The sequence below is a fragment of the Cataglyphis hispanica genome, chromosome 20 (genome assembly GCF_021464435.1).
Source record: "Cataglyphis hispanica isolate Lineage 1 chromosome 20, ULB_Chis1_1.0, whole genome shotgun sequence".
NCBI lineage: Eukaryota > Metazoa > Arthropoda > Insecta > Hymenoptera > Formicidae > Cataglyphis > Cataglyphis hispanica.
The window spans coordinates 4,164,948-4,192,203 of record NC_065973.1 but is presented as its reverse complement, the minus strand read 5'-3'; the positions used below and the strand labels follow the sequence as shown (position 1 = coordinate 4,192,203).

Below are 27,256 nucleotides of genomic sequence, written 5' to 3'. Positions count from 1 at the left end.
AATAACGTTACAAACAAAAGAAATCCCATCGCATATAATACAAAAGTCGAATATACCTTTAAATACAATATTGTATCTCTTTCTCTAATGAAAATTCAACATGTGTCGCATTCCTGCGAGATTCTTAGAGATTTTTTTACATTCTAGGATTCTTTTAATTCTAAATTAAATTAAAAATTAATATCGACACGATCTGTTTTTCGCAAACAAACAGATTTTTCTTTTACAACTTGCGTCTAAATAATTAGTAACAAATTGGCAAAGGCTTTTTTTTTTTTTCCTTTGCCTACTACTTACGCGAGAAAACGGATTACGTGTACGAATCGGAGAAGCCTCATCACGGCGTTCGTGTCATTGCACTTGTGTCGAGGGTCTCTACAAAGTTGTGACGATGAGAAAAAATCGCGCAGTATATATCGTTGAAGCAGTGGTGTAGTCTTACAAAAACATCACATCAACGAGTCTACATTAGAGGTACTTTATTTTTCTTTCGCTATAATTCGCCGCGCAAATCAACCGCGTATTATATAATTCTGATCTGCGACCTTATTACGGAATACTTGCGCAATTTTTCGCAATTGCACGTTTGACGTGTATATTGTTTTTTTTTTGTTTTTTTTTTTTGTTTTTTTTTCCCATTGATAAGAGCGACTGGTCCTATTATGATTATTGGCATTGGTTCTGCATAGATATGAGAGAGAATGCTCGTCTTGTCGGTACAAAAAGTTTAACAGAAAAATATATCTTCGACTTGAACTCGCTAAGAAGTTTGTGGAGCTCCTCAGTCAAAATACATTACTTCTAATCTCTACCCTACTAACCGATTATCGTCTACATTCGCGTATGATTTTATCACATGTGATTTATGCCTTTATATAATTTACGAATGTTTATCGAGTGTGTATTAAGATTGCTTGTCGTAATTAATCTTTTAACACACCGTCAGTCTCGTTTAGATTTTATCTCATCCTTACTTTGGCATGTAAACAAGTTTTATCATAATTTTAGGTATAGATAATCCATACATATATATATATATATATATATATACACACGCTAAAAATATCTTCATGTAATGTAATATAATTCCGAGTTATTTTTGATAAAATAAAAATTAAAATCTATTATTAATATCGTTATTTTTCACATCTTTTGTGACAGAAGCTAATTTAACGACTATGCGTACGATAATAAAATAGGAATATAATAACGAGCGACTAACAGCGGGTTAAACGAAAATATACGAACGGAATCGAGTCGACGTCGCGTCGACTACACCACCGCGAGGAGAAAAGGACACGCTTCAACGGGTATCCTGCGGCGATAATTCCGCAAAGATTCTCGCCGGCCGGCGTTTCTTCGTCCGCATATCTCCGCGTCGCTCGTACAAACGGCCTCCGGTAAGCAGCCGAATCCGCGTAAGAAGTGGCGTCGCGGTATTCCTCGTCCATCGCGGTTCATTTCTCCGTGCAGACCATTCAGGATCGCTGGACTCGCGGCCAGGGTCAAGGTCACGATGGTCAGGAGGCGAGAGTGGTCCTGTGCCAGGAAGAGTGCTGCTGCTGTTGTTGCGGTGGCGGCGGCTGCTGCTGCTGCTGCTGCCTCTTCTGGCTGCAAATATGAAAAACAGAATTGCATTATTACTCTCGAATATATCGAGTATTATTTGTGCTGGCATAAATAGCGTTATCATTTCTTTTTTCTTATAAATACAATTATTTTATTGCCAATATATCGATATTTACCAAGAGTTTGTAAATAAATATCAGCATTAAAATAATCATATCGTAAGAAACATGTAATTTTATCTAAAAAATATAGAAAATATTGCTAATCTTTAAGCAAAAAAAAAAAAAAGATAAAAAGCTTATATATAAGCGGCGTAAAATGGGCGATCTCTTTTAATATATCATTATAAAGTTATATACTTTATTGCTTCTCGCAGAATAAACAGCTCGTCTAGTTGGTAGCAGCGAGTTACGATAAACAGCGGAGTATGATAAGGGATATAAGATCCGGATCGTCTTTGTCCTTCCTTTTCTCAGTCATACACGTGCGCGTTGTTTCTTTATAAAATCAGTTACGAAACTCCGAATGTGGCGTGGAATTATGCGCATACTTCTACGAGCTTCGATATTCCGCGAAGATAACGCGAACGTACGCACCACACGAACATTGAAGGAAGAGGCGCGAGAAAGAATTCTACGGAGAAGATGCCGAGCTACGCGTCATCGTCGTGTCTCGATCAATCTCACGGCACATAATAAAATCGACACGTGCGCCGCGAAAAAATAACACCATCGTCGAATCGTCATATAAACGTGTGCGTCACAGTGTCACACGTAAGCGAGATTACGAGGCTGTATCGTAATTACAATGGAATGCAAATTCGCGCCGCGGTCCAGCTTCGGCTCGCAATTATCCGGCCGCGCAATTTAGAGACGGGGATCTGTATTTTCGCCCTGCAAATGTATCGAATGATAACGACGGCTATATACATGAAACTTCAATTAGAATTATTCTATTTTCGATGACAAATTATTTTTTGAGACAAACCATCTTAGTTTATCATTTTTTTTATGTATGGGTACAATAGTATACTATGATTAAAAACATATAATTAATTAATAAATATTAATTAATAAATATTGAATATTAATAGCAAAAGTTTTAACATTAGATTTAATAATTTTATTTTAACAAAATTAATCAACTATTAAAATTCAATAGTAGCAGTCAACTTGTCAAAATCAGCTGATTGCTATAGTGTATATAATACACATATAAAAAGTAATAAAATCAAATCAAATGGTAAAGAAATTTTAAAAATAAAATACTACTTTCCCACATATATGTTTTAAGAGAGAGAAAGAGATAAAGAGAGAGAGAGAGGGAATAATTTTCCAAAAATTATTCGCAATTCCTTTAATCATTCTATACAGTTTCAGAAATTGATTTTAAATTCTTAAATTTTTCAGTGATGTCGTAGAATTCATTAAATTTTTACAATTGACTTAACAATTAACATTGCGATTCGTCTGCTTTCGCGAATGGCATCGCTGCGATCTCCTCTGCATTAGCGGGTACACCGTTATATACGTATCGCGCGGCGTTAGAGCTGCGTGCACGCGCTTCGGAACATCAATTAGGACGCGCCGCTTAATTGAGAGCGCTTTTCCTACATCGTAATGCAACAGTAAAGCAAGAGTAATCGGGACAATTACTGGCACGCGATTTCGATGCTAAAAGTCGTGCCCGGCCCCATGCAGCATATGGCGCATTCTCACGGAGTGAACAAAGTACACGAAAGAAATGTACGTTAGAGTGGCTCGAAAAGATAAGACTCACCTTTCAACGTTTACATTAGCAAAGAGAGATATTACACAGATATATTAGGTATACACGAATCTAGAGATGTATATAGAAAAAAAAATCAAAATGTTTTGTTTTTTTCGCAAAAAATCGGTTTTTATGAAAAAAAAAAAAAAACAAAAAAATTTTTTTTTTTTTTTTTTATTTACATAAAATCTAAATTTTCTTTATAAAAATTTAAAAACAACAAACCTTGTTTCTTTTCAAAATTTGTTTCTTTTTTCTTTAAGACATTTAATAATCTTATATTTTGATTATTGCAAATTGATTTTTTATTATTTTTAACTTTTTAGATGATAGATTTGAATTAAACATTATTATTTTAAATATAGCTCGCATTCAAATTGGCTATACTATTAAATTGACTAGTTATTACTATTTTTAATTAATAAAAAAATTTTATTATGTATCTAATTAAAAATTATTCAAATCATCGAGTTTGATATAATTTGCCACAAAAGACTCATTAATCCTCTAATAAAAATTATTATTGGTCCTCATTAAAATTATTTCCGAAAAGAAATAAATTAAAAATATAAGAACTTTAGTTTTTTTTATTATGTTAAGAAAAAAATATAAGGAAAATAATGTTATATTTAAAGAAATAATGGAAGAAAACAAAATTTGTTTTTTTTTTTCAATAAAAACAATTTTTTCTTATTAGAAAAAAAAAAAAAACGATTTTTATACATTTCTACGTATAACGTGCGAAAACGCTCTCTCTCTCTCTCTCTCCGAACCACAAGTCTCATGTTGATGAAAAAAAAAATAATTGCAGCCTCTTTATAATGATCACCTTCCATATGAAAGATATTCAGGATTTTGCCGTAATAATAGCATTCGCCAGAGAAGATGATCTACATCGTCATCATTTCGGAGTACCGTTGAACGTTTCCCGAATAATGTCACGTCGAGGACAGCTTTCATGCCTCGTGGTGTGTGACGCTTCTTCCCTCTTCTTCTGCTTCCTCCTCATCTCCTCCGTAATTTTTTTTTTTTGTTTTTGGAACGGGATTTAGGATTTGCGCGCAAAGTACAAAGTTGCGCGGCAAGGACGGCTTAATACTTGGGATTTGCGGCTTATCGTAATTAACGCTTACCGCTTGGCGCGGCGGTTGTTTATAATCCCGGTGAATTAAACGCCACGCAAGAGAAACGAACGGTAGACGTAAAAGTTGCGCCCGTTTTCTTTCTCTCTCCCTCCCCCCCCTCCCCCCTTCCCGCTCGAGCGAACGAAACTTTTTTTGCGTCTGACTCGCGCCGACGACTTCTCCTTGTATAACGAGACACGGTGGTGTAGTCTGCTCGCGTTCAACGACGATAATGTATCCATGCATGCTCGCAATGATTTGAAATATAGATGGCCGAGTTTTAGAGGCGGTAGACGCTCGACTCTCTCTCTCTCTCTCTCTCTCTCTCTCTCTCTCTCTCTTTCTCTCTAGAACGAGTACGCCGGTCATCAAATATGAATTCGCGATCGAAGACGCTCGAGAACTTTACGCTCGTTTTTTCTTTCCATCTCTTTCTTCATCGTAGAATGAATAAATGCGCACGAATGGGTGAATGAGTTCGTATTATTGATGTAGGTAGAATTATTATTAGCGCGTAGATACTTGAAAACATCGTCGCGTACATCGGACGGTCGATTTGTGCGAAATAAAATTGCGTTTGCCGCACATCTCGCGCGAGAAATATATCTTGATCGCTTCTTTCCTTTTTTTATCTTTTTTTTTTCCTTTTCTTCTGATAAAGCAGACATCAAGGCTATGTCGATTATAATCTGCCTTTTTTTCGTCTCTGCAAATTACGATTCTCCATGCAATGTATCGATCTCGTGCCGCTTTTGTTTGATATACATATATGTGTATGTATGCATGCATATGTATAAATAAATATATGTATATATGTGTGTGTGTGTGTGATATATACATATTCACACATTTCTTTCAATAATATATTTAAATCTCACGACGTGACTGTCGAATATGTATCAGATAGTTGAATATGCAAAGTTGCAAAGCAGCTAAATGACGCGGCAATATTTATCACCACGCTTCCGATTGGACAGGCTTTGTTAAACATATAATGTCCTTGATTAATTTTTTTTTTGTGCTACAAGTGACCCGTTTCGCTCTTTTATAAGCATCGGCACTCCTATTAAGAAGCACGCATAAAAACATTAAGCCAGCCGATAGCGAATCATTATTTCTCAACTAACGAAGAGATCATCGCTTTTATCGTGATCTCTGATAGCAACGACTCGTCTATGGACGTTTTTATTACGCGCGGAATTAATTTTATTCCGAATGCGAAATTTCTTTTCGTCTTCGAAGCAGATGTTACGGTTATGATATTCGATGCCAGGATCGAAATCAATAATTTTCGCAATTTTTTGAAATATTTTGAAAGCTTTATACGTATTGCATATGTGTACATTCTGTAAGAAATAATCTCGGCAAAGTAACGAGAGCGAGATTGCCCTAATAGCTTCCCCTGATTTGCGTATCTCGCAAAAGTTTGCACACGTGCGAACGTCCGCGCTTCGGTCGTCTAAAACAAGTTCCGAAGAAACTTTATTTGGGGAAGTTTGCGCGCGCGAGGAAGAGGTACGCATTCCCCGGAGATGGTAGCAAGAATGCCGCGCTGAAAATTTGATGAGGGCTCGACATGAGGCTATTCCCGATGGGACGAATGTCGGCCGAAAAAACTTTTACGCCATTTACTCCGAAGGCATTATTAGATATTCGATCGCGAGGCGAATTTCCGGTGGAGAATTGTTTTTCATGTAAATTGCTCGCTCTTCAAATTACTTATTACAGCGGTACGAAGTTCATGGATGTCCATCGTGATTAGCGAATGGCCTCCGTTTGTATTATACTTGGTAAAAGCTGGGGATTTTACGTCTTATCGTGTATTTCACTGTTTACATGAATTAAATGAGTTACTTTGTATAACGATAATAAAATTATAAAGTAAAAAAAAAAAAAAAAATTAAGTGAAAAAGCGTACAGCATATACACACATATTGATAAGATTATATATTAATAAATGAAGTAAAAAAGAAACGAATAAAAAACAGAAAGCAATTTGGAATCTCTGATATAATAAATATTGTCATTTATGTAAATTTTTATGACGCAAAGCAATGAAAAGAAAATCAAAGAGATTTGATACCAAAAAATTTTTTGTCCACTTTATACATAATAACATCGTATAATTATCTATATATTTATATTTTAGTTTTATCTCTTGCTCTTAGTGCATTTTCTACATTTCAATAATATGTGTTGATAATTATTTTATTGAAGTTGCACAAATATAATTCTACTGTCAAATTTTTATTATAAATATCGGAGTGAGAGATGAGGTCCGAAATTTTAGATTGTGTTTGATTAATACCCATGTGTTTGATTAACTGTGTGCTCGCTTTACTTAAAGTATTTTAGGTTGATGTTAGATCGAGGTTGGATGCTTATTAAGGTCACACTCGTTGATAAACTAAGTACTTTTTCTCGTGTCATTGATCGTCTTTCCAGCTAAGCCACCGTTCAGCCGTGCGAGGTAAAATGTGGGTCGCTTTGAAAGGAACGCGTATATTATTGTTTAAATTTTATTACGCTTTCGAAGAGCATCACTTGCTCTCAATAAAAATTTCAAAAATTATTTAATAAATAAGTATACATTATCGTACATATAGATGAAAATTTCTAATACAATTTCTCAATATCTTTTTTTTTTTTTTTGAAAATATTTATACCAAGCGTGCGTTAAAAATTTAAATCAAATTTTTCCAAATTGATATATCACTGTTTCAACCAATCACGGGGTTTTGAAAAAAAAAAAAGAGAAGTTTCGCGCGAGCGTTGATCTTCCATTTCGCGTACTCGAAAACTTCGAGTACGTACCGGCTTGCTTGCTGGTGTAGGACGCGGATCCTAGTATCAGCGGCGACACTACCGGTACTCAGCTCGTAATGACTCTTTGCAACGACGAGGACGATCGATCGAGGTGCTCTCGGTCTGCACGTGCGCAGATTACGTGGTTCTCTCTCTCTCTCTCTGTCTGCCTTTCCCCTTTTCTTCTCTCTCTCTCTCTCTCTCTCTCTCTCTGTTTTTCTTTCAATCTCTCTTTCTCTCTTTGTACGCTACCACGACCACGTCACTGCTCGACGAGGTGAGCCGAACGTAGCCAACCTTCCATAGAGCCACCTACGCGCTTAGGCACGGACGTATACATGTACGTGTACATATGTGTCGATACACACGTCGATCCAACGACGAGAGTGGGCGAAGCGGCTTCATGGTGGTGCCGAATGCCCCGTGAATCTTAATACAAAGGGGTAGATATACGTACGAGCGACGCGTAAGAAGCGCCACGTGGCTACGTCGACCCGACACGTGCATACCGATTGATTGTTTGCTTATCGCCTTGTCAAACATCATTCGATAATTCAATGTCAATCGGGGCGGTCAAACGATTTTTCGGAAAATTTGATTTAAATTGATTATGTGACGTGTGGCGTGGAAAGAGAGAAAAGGAGAGAGACCCAATCATTCGTATTTGACAGTTTGATTATCTCTGCTAATATTTTTTTGTAAAATAGATTTAATTGTATCGTATTAAAATTTTGTCAAACCATTACGCTCTTTCTGCGTAAGTGCCTTTTCTTCACATTAAGCGCACGATATTTTTTTTTTTTTTAGAAGGGACGACTCCCCTTCGGCTCTATATACAGTACAATTTTTTTCTAATAAAACGATCGCCACACCGGCGATTAAACTCACTGTCTTGAAATGTTCCTCGCTTTTACAATCTCCCATCGTTCCCTCTCCTCGCTCGTTTTATTTCTTTTACTTTCATCGATCGATTTGCGCGACGCTTAACGCAATGACAACGTCAGCGTTGAAGTGAAAAAAAGCAGCGAATGATAAGCCACGTGTCCGTTTTTCTTTCAAATCGGCTCGCGTGTGTGTGCGAGACCAAATCCATCTTGTCATCGTGAGCAAATTTTTACCTGGTGTCACGGTTACGCGCACGGTTTCGTGCGGTGACGACGTTAATCGTTCAAAGACGAGCCACGTGGCTTTGGAGACACGTGTCAGGTGCTGCGAGGCGATTGCTTTTATTCAAATTTAGACAAACATCATTAGTCTGACTGAGAAAAATGGTCTCGAAAAATTCTATGTTTGTAACGTGCAATAATTATGAAAGAGCGATAATAGAATGCGTGACAGTACATCCATCGAAATTTAAAACGTCTAGATAAAGCGTCTAGATAAGCCGAAATAGAGCGTATCTACGACCATATTTTTCGCCGGCTATATATAAACATCGATCCGCGAGAGATTCCACCGTGGCCGCTCCTGGCAAAACTATAATTTCTAAAAAAAGAATATACGCGAGTGTGTCGCTCATATATCGTCGTAAATATGCGATCTGATTTTAATATTCAACTGCTGTCTGAGTTTAACGCTTTAACAGCTGATCACGGAGCAGATATTTTATGAAGTGTCAGAATGAATTACAGAGCCATTGACAAAAATTTATTTCTACTTAAAATAATCGCAATTCAAGATTTAATATAATTTTTAGAGAGCATAATCGCGCCTTTATAGAAATAAATTTGTCATTAATTGTAGATATCTGATTTTCTTTTTCGCGTGATATTTTGCGCTAAATGAGCACAAAGAATACGGGCCATTGTTTGCGCCGGCAGAGTATGCGTAACATCGATCCGCGACAGCGGCCGCGTGTGCTAATGAAGTACGAATCTGTGCGCGTCCAGGAACACGTGGTGCGTAGTCGCATGCCTGTGTCCTCGTTTTCCGTCGTTGACTCCCTCGTTGCGTAAAATACTTGAAGGCCGTTCATAACGTTAACGTCGTCGCGTGTCCCTGGGACGAATGGATTTTCCGACGATCGATGTCTGATTTTCTATTTTCATCATTTAGCGTCCCTGCACGCGAATCTGATGACGGACATTTTGATGCTTATTAAGTAAAATATATACGGGGTGAGTTTTTTAAAATGAAGACACCTAAATAATCTTGAAAAGAAAGTTTGAAACAAAAGTCGTTTGGTTTTGGAAGGCAAATATAACAGCATTATTTATTTCTAATTCGAATGTGGACGTTTTCAAGGTTTTTTTTTTATTTTCTTGTATTTTTTATTTTTTTTTTAAATCTTTATTTCTTATTAAAGTATTAAGGTAAGATTATCAAAAATTAAATATATTTACGAGCTTTAATATATAATTCGATATTTTATGATGAAAATTAAATTTTTTACGATATTTTATATTTTATAAAATATCAAAATATGTCAAATTAATATGTAAAATAATTCGAAAAATACTTTATTATAGTGCTTTGAAAAGGTTTTAAGAAGGACTACAACAATATGATAAAATATAAGGATTTTCATTAGAAAAATAAAGTTGATCTCGAAATAAAATGTTATGTTTGCCCCTCCAAAACTAAATCACTGTTTCAAACTTTCTTTTTAAACATGTATTGTTTTTAAGATATTTAGGTGTTTTATTTAATTTAAAATATATCCTGCCTGTGACGTAAAATTCAAAGGCAGAGCGAGTTTTCTTGATTAAAATATAATATATTGCAATGAAAGTACTCGTGTGCAGATGAATAGCATTATCATTATAATCGAAAGGCAGAACTCTTTCGCGAGGGACCATTGACCGGGTAAGTGAAGAGCTCTTTGCCGATCGATGTCTTATGCTCTTCGCATAGATTTCTACTTGCCGTAGTAGAACTTGGTCTATCTTTAAGCCACTTATCCCGTTTGTGCCCGTCGTGACGTATTCGAAACTATATAATTCCCGATATCCCATCGAACGAATTTAAATTGTCGTAGTCCGGCGATCAATCGTAGCCACGAGTAACTCTTGTTCCGCGTTCCTCGTCGCTCGCAAGTGACGGAACTTTGCGACCAACTTTTTCCCCGGAGTTACTTTGATGTATTTTTTTTTTTACACGATTGTTGCAATTTTATTTCCTACGCGATTGCCGTGCGATAAATCGAACTTTTCTCTTCGAAATACAGAGTTCATGTCACATCCTTGCATAAACGAGACAATATTAAATATTAAAATATTTTAATTTCATAATCAAATATTTTTTATCGAACGTAAACGTTCTCGTCCTTTTCCTCTAAATCTGTTTTCCAAAAAAAAAAAAAAAAATTGTTTACATTTTGTAGTTCCCTCTAAGGTAGTCTTAAAATAGCATTTGCTTTTTACGTGAAATTTTGATATCATCACCCTTTACAAACGGTATGAATTGCGGTATATGCGCACTTCCTAGTGATATCCATCGATCCGCTTTTAAAGGGGCGTTCACATCGGTGATGTATACCTACGTATACGTTGGCGCTGACGGAGAGGGAAAGAGATAGAGAGGGGTCTCCGCATGACAGTCCCAGGGGACCAATGACCCCCAGTGTCTGGCTCGATCACTGTGTCGCGATGCTCGTTACCGGCACAAGGCGACTTTATAAGCGATACCGCGAACTCGGTCCAAGTGAACAGCCCGAGTGATTGCGAATGCTCGGAGCGAGTTATTGCTATGAGAAACTGGAAACTAGGCAGAGAGAAATGGCTAGAGAAAGCGAACTGGAAGAAATGAGGCAACGACGACGAAAGTGAAGGATAAAAATAAGGGAGATGATGGAAGGAAGAAACGAGAGAGTAGAACGAAGAGATAGAGAAAAATGACAAATAGCATCATGATCGTACGGAAAAAAATCGCAGGAGGATAAGAACAAAGATGAAGAAAGAGAGAGGGAGAGAACTTTTCCACCGTGCTTTTCATCTCTTTCTTTCGGTGTTGCTCTTTATCTCCCCCGCTGTGTCTCTCTCTCTCTCTCTCCTTCTATTTCCCGATCCCCATCTTCCCTTCCTCGCGCGTTTTCTTCCTCTACCTGCGGCGGGAACGTAGGCGTGGACGTGGGCGAGGTGAGTGTTCAGGGCCGGCGAACATGGACCGATCTCGGCCGGACGTTCTCATAAATCGCGCTGACCCTCGGATCCTCCCGAGCTGTCGATAGATACATACGTCCCTGCCGATCCAATTCTATGGCGGGAGATCTCCTCCGGATTCCATCGCGGAGTAAGAGACGGAATCGGTGCACGAGAGTACGCGAGAAATATCGCTGATATCGATTATCGTAGTTAGCTAGCTAGTATTGCTAGGATATGCGCGGATTCGATTAACTCGACCTCTGTCTCGAATTGGGTACCGATCTCCATAAATCTTCGAGAGCAATATCCGGATCGCCGAATCGGAGTTGCGATCGCTCTTGCAAATCGAATTTAGCTATATAGCTTCTCATATCGAGTTCCAATAAACGTTACAGTATTATGTATTATACTTTTTCCGTCTCTTCAACATTCAAGTCATCAATCATATTTTTAAATTTATAAATGCCTAATTATTCTTTTGCACGATTTTAGTGTAAATTTAATTCGCGATTACTATGAAATTATACCAATCGATTTACACTTATACATACAATTGTTTTTATGATTTGTCATGTCTTCTAATAATGTGTGCGAATTAATTAGGAAAACGAGGGTAAAATAGCCTTTCTACTGTATGTATCAATTTATCGTTACATAATCGAGAGAACGATAGGAGGGTTCTTTTTTAATTGTCACTTGATTACTCGACACGATGTACGCTTCTTGCAAAACGTGCAGAATCTTATCAACGGGTGATGTACATCCTGTTGATTTACGATTCCGCACGATGAATGTTAATCGAAGCGATACGCTACGAAATATATTTTTAGCGAAGCTTTTTCTCCCGACGTTCGCCACGTGAGGAATAACGCGATTACACAAGAGCTTATGCAACAAGTATCGCGCAAACAAATAATAAAAAGAAATATTGTTGTTATCATGTATACGCTTGATAATTCCGCGACCGTGTTCCAGATTTTTATATAAATCAAATTAATTTCAATCTCGGGGAAAAAGCTTATTTAAGTCAGCTAAACTACACATAATTGAATAAATTATTAATTGATTAAATAATGAAAATAAATATTGTTGTTATCATGCTCAATATAATTCCGCGATCATGTTCTAGATTTTTATATAAATCGAATTAATTTAAATCATTAAGGCACGCAATCAAACTGGACCGCGCATCTCGAAGAAAAAGCTTACTTGAACCGGCTAAACTAGATAATTTAATAAATTATTAATTGATTAATAAATTGATTAATAAATTTAATCAATTCAGATCTAAATATTCAGAGATACAGATGTTAAAAATATGGACGATCCTCTCTCGTTGAGATCGTTTTACTCCGGAATAATAAACTAATCTCTCCCTCTTTTCCACCACCCGCTCACGAGAGGGTTAACTCCCGCTGAGATTTTTGCTTCCTGCCCGGCGCCCCTCTCCCTCCCCTCTCCTCCTCACCAAGCGTCCCACCGCGCTTTCGAATTCCCCGTGTCCTGTTCGTGGCACGATCGATGAACGTTCGTGTCGTCGTGTGACGTCGACGACACGAGCGAGGGCCCTCCTCTAATGCCTCTCCCTCTCATTAAAATCGTCCGTCCGTCCGTCCGTCCGTCCGTTCGCTCTCCTCGGCGTAGAGTAGCATCCTAATGCTATTTACACAAGTGCTCCCCCGTTCGTCGTGGGGGAAAGGGCGTTCGGGATCGTGTGTTCTCGAGGCCGTGCATGTCGCCGCACGTAGAGCGCACCCGCTTGGTGCGCGCCCGCGTTTATTACATCACACCGTCTCGCGCGATCAAGCACCGTGTAATCCCAAACGCGTTTCGGAACTTTTCGAGTGAGCCGTCGCGGTGTTCTCTTTGTCCCTTACGGGATCGCGACGCGCCGTCCATTAATTGCCGGTGAGGCCCCCCCCCCCTGCCTCGTCCCTCCCGCGTTTCATTACCGAGACGCGGGGAGATTTAGTGCCGACTATGGAAACGCTCCTCTACCTAAAACGAATCGATAACTATTTCCGTAAGCTTCATTAAGGAGATGTACGAGAGACTCTTACCGATTATTTTATTAATTTTGCATCTTTCGCAATCATACTTTGTATTTTGCGTTTCGTCGCGTCGAGAAATATATTCTTAATTCTTTTTTTTTTTTTTTATTTTTTTTTCTTTCCGGCAGAGGAAAAATCTTATATCGTAATGTCAACATAGTGGCACAAATACATTTTTCTACTAGATAAGATAAACCAACTTATGATTTCTTTCTTTTTCGCTTCCTCATAAAGGAAGCTGTTTTTGTGAGAAATTTTTTTTTTCAAATTTTGATGCCAGAATGTTCTAAAACGTCGAAAAAACATATTTTTACAAAGTATCCGTATGTGCACCAAAAGGACGTGGTCGCTCTAATTTCCGTAAATTATAAGATAACGGACTAAATTTTTTTGTAGAATAGAGTATCATTAAAGGCTGGTATTGTACTTGGCTAGGATCGATGAAGGGGTTTATTTTTTATAAAATTTTGAATTTTTTTTCAAAAAAAGGGTGTTATTCTAATTTCCGCAAATTTTGAGATATCGTTGTAAATATTTTTATACGAATAAAATATTATTAAAGAATGGTTGGTATTGAATTTGATGAGAATTGGTAAAAGGGTTTATTTTTTATAAAATTTTGAATTTTTCAATAAATGTCTGTGCATGCTTCAACTTCCACAAATTTTGAAATATTGGACTAAATATTTGCATACGTAAATAGAATATCATTAAAGAATGATTGGTGTTGAATTTGAAGAGAATTGACGAAAGAGTTCATTTTGAATTTTTCTAAAAAAAAAATATGACTGCTTTAATTTCCGCAAATTTCGAGATATCGGGCTGAATAATTTTATATGAGACATTTTTACTGATATTATAAAGGAAATAAAATTATGAGGAAGCAATGCGCAAGTGAATAGAATGTGAGAGTCGCTATTTTCCTCTGGTCAAATCAAAATTCAAGGCTAATTTATCGAGGCAGCTTTCAAGCTGATCTAAAGCATAATAAATGAAGCGATTCCTTGTACGCGAACAATAACGTCCTTCCCAGCGCGACCAGTGAAAAATATTAGCATACCATCATCGGTTAACCTTATCCTTTCTACCCACGTATTGTTATCGGTTCTTCGGATCTATACCCGAGCCTATGAATCCTAAATATGCGGACTTGCGCAACCGCGCAGCCTTGTCGTCGACGTCGAGCTTAGCGAGCTAAGAACGTAAGACGAAAAGCGTTTGCCACGACCCAGTTTCACTTTGTGCCAATATGGCCAATCGTATCCGAACGGGCGTTCCTCATTAGAGAAGTCTCGATTAGCCAATTAACGGTCGGCTGTAAGATCGAGATCGCAAAGTTCCAGAGCGGCAACTCTTCGAAGAGGCCGTGTTCCGAACGCGGCGATCAGAGCTGCCAAAAATTTCCACGTACACCGTGTAGAATTTCGAGAATTCTATTCTAAGCGTGCTCGACGGTGGAATGTAGAAGAATGCGATGCGAAACTTTATGGAATGATTAAGAAGATGAAAAGACAAAAAAAGAAAAGAATAAAAAATTTTGCAAATTAGAAACGTGCACATTGATTCCTCATAATATTATTTCTTTTCCTTCATAATAATATCAGTAATCATAATTACAAATACGTCCAAATTCAATATCAACTATGTTTTAATAGATACTCTATTTATAATAAAAATATTTAGCCCGATATCTCAAAATTTGTGGAAGTTAGAGCGTGCACAGACATTTATTAAAAAATTCAAAATTATATTAAAAATTAACTCTTTCACCAATTCTTATCAAATTCAATATCAACCTTCCTTTAATGATATTCTATTCATGTAAAAATATTTAAACCGATATCTCAAAATTTGCGAAAGTTTGAGCAACAACACCCTTTTTTTCACAATTCACAATTTTATAAAAAAAATTCCTTCACCGATCCTAGTCAAGTACAATACCAACCAACCTTTAATGATACTCTATTCATATAAAAAAATTTAGCCCGTTATCTCAAAATTTATGGCAATTAGAGCAACCACGTTTTTTTTGTGCACATACACACATATAAAAATATGCTTTTTCGAAGTTTTAGAATATTTTGAACACATTGGCATCAAAATTTGAAAAAAAAAAAAAAAAATTTTTTTGCACAAAACAAAGCTTCCTCTATGAGGAAGCAAAAAACTTGACCGATATAGCATCAGAAAAAAAGTGAATATCTTTATCACCACATTGCAATATTTTTTTTTACAAAGTGCGCTTATTTATTTTGTCACAATTACGTCTAATGACGGCCGTCAGTCTTCTTTTAAATACTTCGCCAACAAAGTGTAAGCAAGTCACGCTTCGACGTAGGAGGCGCGACACCAAAGTGTCTCTCTCTCTCTCTCTTTTTCTCATAGCGTTCAATCTAATTTAAATATTTAACAGTGTCGATGTACAGCGTGCGATAATCGTGACTCGTTACAAGCCCGAGTGACATGCTATCCGCGATGGAGCCTGCTTGTCAGGCGTCGCGGTGGCGCGGGCGCTACCAGGGCACGTCTCTGTATTAAGATGCAAATGAGCACCGTCGCATCGACGGAGAATCGGCCCAATGTCATGTCGCCGACGCGAGTCGCCGTGATTCCGCGCGAAATGAAATTTCGCGAGGCAATTTTCGTCGCCCGCGATTCGTAAAGCGTCGCCAATATGACGAATGATCTCTCGACGGACAAACACACAACGGTCGATATATAGAGAGTGGTGTAAATTTAATCGCCCCGCAACAGACGCATTCGCATGCGTCGTCGTGCGTGTCGAGTCGTGTGTTAAATAGCAGACGCGGAAGGGATCAGAATGCACTTCCTGCGTGCGCGTCTCCCGCTTCGTTTAAATAAACGAAGCCGACCGTGCCACTTTTCGAGGTCGTCCCCCTTCTTTTTTCTCTCCTCGACATCGCCGAACCGCGTTGCGCGCGCTTTGTCGCGCTTTGCTCGTCTTCTTCGCGACTGCTCGTAGGTGGGACATAATGCAGCATTGTTTTTCGTCCACTTGGTTCGTCGTGATAGTTATTAAGGCCGACCTATTTGCACGCGAGTAAGTAAAGCATCCACGCCACTTTTGTTCGCGTTTTTTTATTTTTATTATTTTTTTTTCTTTTTTTTATTTCCTCCGTTCACCTCTTTCGCTCTAAATATATCCGACGTGCCGTCCGCTCGCCAACACGTTGCCGCGCGAGTTTCGTCGGATATATTACATTTTGAATGAACATTTAATTCTATTAAATATTTCACGAACGTAATTCGTTTAATTGGATCACTCAGCGCGAACACAGATACGAAAAATGTATAATAAACATCGCCACCAATATTGAATGCGTTATTTTAATTATTTTTCGATCACTCACAAGTCTGTTATGCGTCCATAACTTTCAAAGTAGATGAGAGTGATCAAGTCGATGATTATAGAATATTCTCAGTATGGCTAATTGAGTTGTTTACTTCAAAAGATACGAGATTCAATGGAAAGTGGATCGCAATTAATTTTAAGGATGTATATGTCAAAAGCATGAAAATTTCGTAGGCTGTTTTAGTATTTCTTCTCAGTATCTGAGCACAATTAAATTATTCATGTTTAGAAATGATTTAAGTTTAAAGTTAGTATTAATTTTTATGGAAAATTGCATATTTATCAATTTAGCATTTATTGAGAAATTTGATAAAAAAAAACATTGCCAACGAAATAAAAATTTTCACATATATTTAGGAAACTCTATGATAAATATTCGTATAAAACATGATTTAGATGCACTTTAAAAGTTATTTACTAAAAATGGTTGATATTATCTCTCTCTTTTTTTCTGCAAATTACTTGTTTTTTTTTTTTTTTTTTACTTTTGCAATTAATTTCAGGAGTACTCACGATTCAAGCTTTTGTCATAAATTAGGAAAAATATTTATTATAACTATTTTTTTTTTACGAAGATGTTAAAAATCATATTATTTTATGATAGTTTAATACTTTTTATAATGCAGATTTATTTATTTGATTTTTTCAAACAATATAAACGTAAGAAATATATATATATATATTTTAAATTTTGACAGTTTTTTGCTATTATTGTACAGCAAAAATATCCCAAACGTATATTTTATCGACATCAATTGTATATTTCAAATTTTATTTTTCAAAAAAAAAGCAGAGATTATATATTGATTTTTCTTTGAGAGAAGATTTATATAAAATATATTTTCGTATAAAAAATTATAATTAAGCAAAATTATTTTTAAATTTCACCTAGCATCTCAGCTGTAAACCGTACTCATGTACTGAATATTTTCAAGTACATATTTTCTTTGTTGTACGCACATTTTTCGTATTTTTTATCATCTGTACAATAAATCATTTAATATTTTTTGTGTTATAAATCATACATTTTTTTTTGCTCACTCGTCAAAGTTATTACATAATGAACAAACAAAAGGAAACTTGATGTTAGAAGAATAAAAAAAATCAAACGTGAAAAAATTTACCTGCCGAATAACGGGTGCCATAGCTGCGACTCGTCCGGCGAGGTCGCGGTGGAACTCACTTCCGGCTCCTGCTTGAGCAATCCGCTGCGCACCCTGAGCAGAGGCGGATAGGGATTGACGCGTGATCGGCTCGCGCCGCTCGAGAGATCAATCGGCTGCGCCGGCATCAACGTGCCGATCGGTTTACAGCTGAGTTTGGGTCTGCCGGTGACGGACCCGCCGCATCTCGCGCCGTTGATTTGACCGGACGATCCCTTATTAATGAGACCATTAACGCCGTTAACGGCCCTAGGTTGTTGCGATTGGGCTCTTGAGACCGGGCCTTCACCGTGATCCAGCACGTGCTGGAGATGTGCGAGCGATATCACAAGTAAATCGGGATCCCGGAGTAGATCGGGCTTGGTGAGGGCCTCGGGCAACCTCAACTCGGGTCTACTGGCCAGCAACTTGGGAATCTCCGTCGCGGGCGCGGCGGCTAGACCCGGCAAATAGTCGCGGGGGACCAGAAGAGGATCGGGGATCAGATGACCGACGGTCTCGATAAGTTCGCGTAACTGAGTGGCCGGGTCCAGGAGTTTGTCCGTGCTACTGGACGTGGCGCAGGCGATCTGATTTTGGCTTTGGCGATCGGTGAAGTGGTTCTTCGTTTTAGCGATGATTTTTTGGTAACCAATCTGGTTGGCTCTCTGCCGCTGTCCGGTCCACTGCCATTCGACCGACATCGGTCTTTTGGGCGCGACGCGATCCGTGTAAAAGGTGCTGTGGATGTCACCGCTGGACATGGGCCTTCTCGTTTCCTGATTGTGAACGTACAGGCGTTCTTGGAAGCTGCGCTGATTGCCGGTCCTCTTCACGTTTTTGTCGATGTTCGAATGCACGGGTCGAGAAACAGGCTCGAGACTCTGATCGAATCGCGTCGACGTTCCCTCCTTCGATCTCTCATAGTCTCGCGATTCCACGCAACTGGACGAAGCCAGGATACTCTTCAGCGTCAACTCGCTCTTGGCATCTTCCGAGCAGGAAACCGAACAAGGCGGACTCGGCAGTAACCTCTCGAGGTATGCCGATGACGGTCTTCGAGATGCAGGGGAGCAAGGAATTCCGCTAGGTTGAGGAGAAACTACAGTGCCGCGTGAGCGTAGTTCCTCCAAGACTTGCTCGTCGAAATGCTCGAGATCTTGATATTTACACTTGGCTTGCGCTTCGTTGCTTCTGCTGGAGCCGATCCAGAGCGAATCGCTCTTCATGTTCTCCAGTGAGGTTTTGCGATCTTCCTGAGTAGAGATTCTGGAACCTGGCTTGTTGTAGTAATTCGTGTCAACGGTGTCAAACGCCAACGAGTCTGCCTTTTGCCGTTTAAGATCTTCTAAGACCTGCGAGTCGCAGTCATCTTCTTCTTCGTCCTCGTCTTCTTCGTGGGGAAATCCGTCTAGCTTTAATTGCTCCGGATACGCGTCGGTCTTGTTGAAACTAACGGTGCTCTCGGGGGATTCGACGCGACGTTTCATACTCGGCGAGGTCGTCGTCGTCAGCTGACCCGAAGCATTTCTATAGCAATAGCTCGGTATAATGATCGACAGGCCCGGTAAGTTGCGAGGTGAACTTATACGTCCGCTATTGTCATTTACAAAATTGTTCGAGTTCTTCAGTAGCTTTTCGACACATTCCGCTTGCGAATCCGGCGACCTGCTCGACGAGGACGCCTTGGAAGGCGGCCGCGCGGGTGATACAACTAGATTCTTGCCAATCTCGGACGTGTGGTTTCTCGTCACGGACACCGAGAGTCCTGGCGTATTCCTCAGAGCGTCGAGGATCTTCGAGCTATCGTTGTAATCGATTTTCGCCGGCTCGCCGGGCTCGTCCGGCGCCTCCTCCTCGGCCTCCATTGGCGCCTCCTCCTCGGTCGGTATCCTTGGCCACGTGACCAGGGAGTTGGATCTGCACGTTGACCGATCGACTAATCCTCCGTCAGCTTCCGCGATTTTACAGGAACTCAACGTCGTCTTGGAATTATCTTCTGGCGAAAGAAGCACGACCTTGTTCTCTACGCAAATCTTTCTGTCCACCATCTCCTTCAAGCAGCAATCCTCCTTCAGAATCTTCTCCTCGTGCACCTCCAGTTTATCGTCAATCTCATCATTTTGGTCAATGATCTCGGCTTGGCAACTGGATACCGACACTCTTCTCGATCTATCTTTCGCATGGTCGGGTTTCGTATCCTTGACTCTTCTTTCTACACATTGCTTCTCGTCAAGAACTTCATAGGTTTTGGTGGAATCGACCGGTAGATCAGCGGTGGGAGTGTCGGTGGCGAGAACGGGCGAGGCCGTTGCATCTATCATGTTCAATATGTCCTGAATGCCCGTCTTGTTCACGCGACTCGGTTTTCCGCTGTCTTCCTCTTCCTCTTCCTCCTCCGCCTCCTCTTCATCCTCTTCTGCCTCGTCGATTGCGTCCTTCTCGTTTCGCTCGTTACTTTCCTCCATTCGCTTCGTCTCGTTCGCCGTCGCGTCCTTAGGTCTCGCGTGGCGAACGACATTTTGATGCGCGCTCTCGGGAAGTTGCGATAGATGCAGCTGTTCCAGAACGACGCGCGGTTGGAACAACTTGTCCTTCTGCAGTCTCTCCAAATTAACCCGACCGCCTAATCTATCCTTGCTCTTCAAGCTGAATAGACGATCCTCCACCTTGCTCCGTTCGCGATCCTTATCCTCCTCGCCATTTTTTTCCCCACCTTCGTTGTCGTTATCCTCGTCCGAGCAACTTTGACCACCGGAATTCCACTTGGAGCCGTCATGGGCTCCCAGAGGATAGGAATATCCTCGTCGACTCGCCTCTTCGTCGTAACGTCTCTTCCTGCCTGCGCCTTCGCCAGGAAGCAAACCGCTCGTCGCACCGTTCGCCGTATATTTTCGCGGATGACGCCGATGGGAGCTTGCCATCGCGTTTGCCGGCGCGACCTCCTGATGCCGCTTGCCATTCTCCTTCTCGTCGTTGGACGAGACCGAGGAGGCCGACGACGTCTCGACCGGGCTTGACGTCGTCCTCTTGCAGGCAGTGGCCAGGGCGATCGTATAAATGTTGGACGTTGTACGCGGTATCGAGCGCCATCCTTGCGCGGTTTTGGTGAGCTTGATGCGATTCCGCTTATCGTAATCCTCGCATCTCACCTCGACGATCCTCTGCTCGCGCTGCGACGCCCAGAGGAAGATCGGATTGACTTTCGGCCGTTTCTCTTCCGGTTCGTCCAGCGTTCTGTCTTGCGACGCTTTGTCCCGGACACGCTTCTGATGCTTCTGATGATGATGATGATGATGATGATGGTGATCGTGATGTTGATGATGATGATGGCGTCTTTGACGACGGGGCACTGTGCCCCGCGCAGGGGCCCCGCTCATCACTCCATTCAACGAACGGTGGTTACTCTGTCTCTCTCGCCCGACGGGATCGCATCCGGCCACTTGATTGTCGACGATCGAAAGCTATGACTTGGAAACGATGACCGCTATATCGAATTATCGCGAATTGTCGCGTAATGCGATACAACCATACGATCCTCCTCCTGCGAAAAAACCGCCTACGTACGCGATTCGATCTCGTAGTTCACATTCTTTGGCTCGCTATTCCGTTCCGGCGTACTTTTTCGATATAATTTGGAATGAACCCAATTACCGCACTGTGCATCGTAGACACCCGGTAGCTGAACGCGCGACGATTGCGCGATCTCGATCGAAACGCCAAGTCGAAAGGAACCCCGTTCAAACGACCGTTCACCGAACTCGTTCTCGCGCAATCGAACTCAAGGCCAATCTCGCCATTGTCGTCCCGGAACGAGAAGAACGCTTCCGTGTCTACTATTACTACTGTACCCGGGACCAGCCGCCTCCTGTTCCCGGTCGCGCGACCGTAATCACCGCGCGTTATTATCGTGCTATATCACCTCGATTCCGTGGGTTCGTCGACATCTACACCGGAACGACTCGTTCGCTTCCGATGCCGACGCTCGAGTCGTCGAAGCCCGAGGTCGCCGGCGTTCGTCCGGCTATCGAACCGTGACACGACGCCGCGCAGCCGAACGGGGACACGCGAGAGCACGGGCGTCGATCCTCATCGGGGCTCGTCGTCGTCGTCGCGGCGAACTTGCGGCATCGAGCTTACGCTCGATCGCTCGAGCGGCCCAGGTCGAATCCCTCGCAACCCGAGCCCTTAACGCCTCTCTAGCGAGCAAGGTGAATGTACCGATGGGTCGGGAGAAGATGGGGAACCTACGAGAAACACCTTCCGCGACAACGAACGTGATTCCGACTCGATCGCGCTTCCCCCACGAACACTCGCACCTTATCCTCGTCTGCGTCGCGCACCGCCGTCCGAGGCTCCTCCGCGTCCTGGGCTTGTCACCGATGACATAACACCACGTTGGATCGGCCACCGGTTACATGCGGTTACGCGCGGAGTCACTGCCTGGGAGCTACTGGCAGCGGTGCCTCCTCGTTGCCGTCCTCTACGCCGTCGCGGCCGCGGCCGCCGCCACCGCCATCACCTCCACCATCGCCACCACCGTCGTCGTCCTCGCCGCCCCCGCTCCGCGGGATCGCGACGCAGGTGTGGATCGAGCGGTGGTCCCTTTGGTACGACACGGGCAAAGCGAGAGCGTGAAAAGAGCGCGCAATCTTTTTACTACTTGAAATATTTGGGGATTTAATTATTCATTATTTCATTAATTCTTCATTGATTTATTATTCATTATTTATCATTCATTATTCATTAATCAATTATTCATTATTCATTAATTATTCATTAGATAATCAATACTTGTGATCTGATGGATATTTTTTGGATGTTTTAATCATTAATTAATCATTCATCATTAATCTTAATTATTTTTGAATCTCTTAATTGTACAATTTAGTAAAATATTTAGTATATTTTAGATTTTTCAGCGATAAACTTACAAGCTTATTTAAAGGAAGAATCGAAAATAATTGCACCCTTGAACTTGGAAGTCTGTAAAATAATATGCAATAATATTGTTGAAAATTTTTATTTTATATATCATCCTATAAATCAAATTCATCAGTATTGGATTTTATACGTAAAGACATGTGGAAAATAAAAATCATCTCTTAATAAAGAATAATATATAATCACAGTCTTAATATATATATATTAAGACTGTGATTATATATTATTCTTTATTAAGAGATGATTATATATATCTTGTTAACGAGTCTTGATGTTTTTAAAAGTTTTTTGTTTCTTTCTTTGTCATTGAATTTTATTGACAGATGTTATATAACAAACACACACACACAGAATTGCAGTTCAGATTTCAAGTAATTATTTCGCAGAAGTAATTATATATATATATATATATATATATATATATATATATATATATTTAATTCTGCGAAGATACATATATATAAAATACACTCTACCTTGATTAAATACACTAAAACGCACATAATTATACATATAAATGATGATAATAAATTTACATTAAAACTGATTGCGTCAATTCTGGCACGGGGCAAGAGGTCATACTGACGACAGCACTGATATGCTCTTATCCCTTGCCCCGAGGCAGCGACTCGCGAGCGGAGTACCGACCATGAAGAGAGGAAAGAGACGAACAGATAGAGCAGCAGAGATAGATATAGTACCAGCGAGAAAAGGAGAAAGAGAGAGAGAGAGAGAGAGAGAGAGAGAGGGGCAGAGGGAGAACCTATACTGTATATATGTGCAGTCGTATACAGAGTGTACCAAAGGTAACGTCGGCCACAATGGGACCGATTGATTGCTGATGGCCGGTGAAACGTTGAAGCTTTACGATCGTTTAATCGCCTCGTTGCAACATACTGTATGTGTGCATCTTGCAAAACAAAATCCACCCTTTTCCCCCCTTTCCGCTCTCCCTCGCTTCGAAACTCCCTCGGCGCGTAATATATGCGTGCCTCTGGTGGATCGAAAACATCTAGCATAGTCGTAGAGGGGAGGGAGGGGCGACGCGTTAGGAACGGAAGCTTCAGGCTCGAAATTTCATGAGATGCATGAAATTTAGATAGAATAGATTTATAGTAGGTACTTGGGGATAATTAATGTATAGACAGCTGTATATGTATTGTGTGTTTGACCGGGTCTGGTTTTTAAATAACGTAGATTTACTCGATCTCATTACAAGCAACGCTACTCAAATTTACATTTCTAGTTAATGCTTAATCGCATCCAGTAGCTAATAGCATTTACGGGCAGACGCGATTATACACCCTGTATATATAATACAATATATATATATATATATATATATATATATATATATATATATATATATATTGTATAGCTATTAATCATAATTATAGATTGTATTTGGAAATTAAATTTATATGCATATGTATATATAAATTTAATTTTCAAATATAATATGACAGGTAAATATATAGGATAATAATTAAATACGATTTTCTCTACAAGTTTTTAAAGTCACGTATTTTCGGCGTGTTTGTGACACGGGGGTATATCGGAATATAAAAGAGCCCCTATCGAACGAGAGAGTAGAGGGAGGCGGGGGTAGTTTCTATTTTTCCCTCGTGTCCACAAATCGTGCACACGTGCCACTAACTATCGAACACTCCAGCGAAAAACAGCGCGATTCTCGTAAAGGGAAATCTCGTAAAGAACGTGCGAGGGGAGTGCAAGGGTATAGTTTTCGATAGACAAATACCTTCACGCTAAGTGCCTCCGTGAGAGGGGGACCCCCCAAATCGCGTTCACCCCAACATCAAGTTAGTATGCGAGCGAGCGAGAGGGATGGAGGCCGGGCTCTCGCAGGAGGGGAAGAATCGCGACGGGAGGGGAAAAATATTTTTATTAAAAAGGGCGATGAGGGAAGGTCGAGGAGAGGGGAAAACATCATGGCGGTCCGTGGAGAGGCTTTATTAAGCCATATTTCCGTTCCCGCGCTTCTGCGATCGACGAACTGGGAATTAATTCTATTATTTTGCGCGAAAGGGCAATCTCACGCGATGAAGCGCGTAGGAGAAAGTTGTTAGTTGAGATATCTGGATTATTTAATGATTGTTTACTGATTGTAAAGATTATTAAATTTTTCGAGGAATAAAAAGAAAATTGCGTGAAAAAGATACAATAATAATTGAGTCTTGTGACATTTTAAAACAACACAAGCGATTCATTTTTAAATAGATTTTAATAAATAGGTTTGATTTTATTCTTTGGGTTTGCTGACGTATTTGCCTTAAAAATCACACAGGTCTCTGTACTTTTAATATTAAAAAGTTTACTTTAATATTAAAAATAGTTTAAAAATATTATGTCCTTTAAAAACCTCATATCTCCTTATCTTGTATTTATTGAAAAAGGTCAACAAATGTTAAAAAAGAATAGATAATATTAAAATATTAGACTCATACATGCTTAACGATGAAAAAAACAACATGTCTGTGATCATTTTTAATAAAATGTATTCTTGTTTTGTACATAAATCATGATTTTATATTTAAAAATATATTTAAAACATCAATTACTATATAAATTTTTTGCAAAACATCAAATTAGTACTTTTCTTTAAAAGTTATTTTTCCTTTGGCTGAAAATTGAGTGGATGTATACGTTGTTTTCAAATCGATTCAATTAGCAGTTAATAATTTCCTTTACACGTAATGTAAAAGAACTGCACTTCTCTACATGACTCCGACTGACCTCCACTATTCAAATCGACTAGTTTCTCTTACATATTTCATTGTATTATAATTTCTAACTCGAAATGCGTGTAACATTTCTCAAGGCTTATTGAATTCCGAAAAAAAAAAAAAACGCGATAAACTCAGCGCTCGCTCGTATTTACTTGCAACCTTAAAGGCAAACACGAGGCGAAATACGTTTGTCAAGGTCGCGTGGACCACGTCAATGCGTGCACGATGCGTGTTGCAAGCAAGGAAACCGACGTCACTGACCGTGGATGCACGCGAGACTCGTGACAATTTCGTTTGTGACGTCGGCTCGAGCGCGCGCGTTTCGGCCCTTTGCTCGAAAAAAACCTGCATCGCCTTGAATCCGGTTCTTGAAACCTTGCGATCGCGCGCGCCATCGTCGAAGATTATATCGTCAATGATTATTCGAAAATAAAACCGAGAAGGTCCAGCCTCGAGCGTTGCCAAGAGAAGAGAGTTCTAAATTATCTTCTATGTAATAGTGTAGATAAATAATAAAACACGTTTCTTTTTTTTATACTAATTTTATATTTTTATATTCGATTTATTACTATTATTTATGATCAGTATTCATAATTATAATGATATAGATAATAATATTGATTGTGTGTGTATGTGTATGTAAATCGGTATAAGAACATATATTTTTTTATTAATTATTATCTTCTTTTATAGGAGGAAATGTGCTAATAAATGTTTGCAAAGGATTGTTTCATAACATTCACGTGTTTTTTTCAGTATTTATGCAAATCATTTCTAGAAATCTCGAGTATACATTGATTACTTAAACATAATGCGTAATTATTAATAGTTTTAATCAAATAGGAAGGCTAGTGACGTGAAAAAAAAATATAGGAAAGTCTACAGAGGTTGTACGTAAGAAATTTAAAGCAGTTCAACGACAAATTGTTTATTATAAGTTTCGTTGTTTAACGAAAGTCTGCTTAAATTTTTCCAAATTCTTATCTTTGCAAGTTGTTTGCCTCTGCAAACTCCCATTATTTTCACGTGAATAATCTTCCTATTTGATTGAAATTATCAATAATTGCGCACTGTGTTTAAGTAATCTGTTTTAAGTAAGTCTGCTCCTGCCCTGAATGAGCGGATGGAAAAATGACAAGACTTGGTCCTAGGATCTATCTCTCTACCCAATTTTACGCACTTTTGCCAAATGTATCCTATGACATTATATTTTCTCCGCTCGAATTAGAGATTTTTCTCCGAATCTTAAAATAGTATCGAAGAATATGTTATATCAATTAACGAGAATCGTACGTAGATGACGCGACGAAGACGAATCTGCGAATCGAAGCAGGGAAGATAGAGCTATAATAACAATGTAAACGGCGCAAAGCAAATTTATGCACTATAAAAAAGCTTGCCAATGTTTGCTTAAATAATTCTCACCCGGTGCATGTATGGAGAGGAGCAAAAAAGTTCTTCATGGCCAAAGTCTAATCACCGATTTCAATCGCCCAGTCTCTCTCGTACAGCGACGAATTTTTTTTCGTAGCAATAATTTTTTTCACCATCCAGTGACACGCCTTTAGGCAAAGTTTCACGATAATTTTGAGCGTATATTGAAGCGTTTATACCTCGAGCCTCTCATTGAAAGTTCAATATTATAACAT

At 39.6% G+C, this 27,256-nt stretch overlaps 1 protein-coding gene across 1 annotated transcript; it reads right to left on the bottom strand.

The window, feature by feature from the left end:
* Window positions 1-598: 598 nt before the first annotated feature.
* On the bottom strand, window positions 599-21,310 carry LOC126857043 (uncharacterized). Its single transcript, XM_050606120.1, has 2 exons — window positions 17,899-21,310; window positions 599-1,611 (listed from the first exon to the last, which is right to left on the bottom strand). The coding sequence occupies exons 1-2, from the start codon at window positions 21,294-21,296 to the stop codon at window positions 1,521-1,523; spliced, it is 3,489 nt and encodes a 1,162-aa protein (XP_050462077.1). The 5' UTR covers window positions 21,297-21,310; the 3' UTR covers window positions 599-1,520.
* Window positions 21,311-27,256: the final 5,946 nt, after the last annotated feature.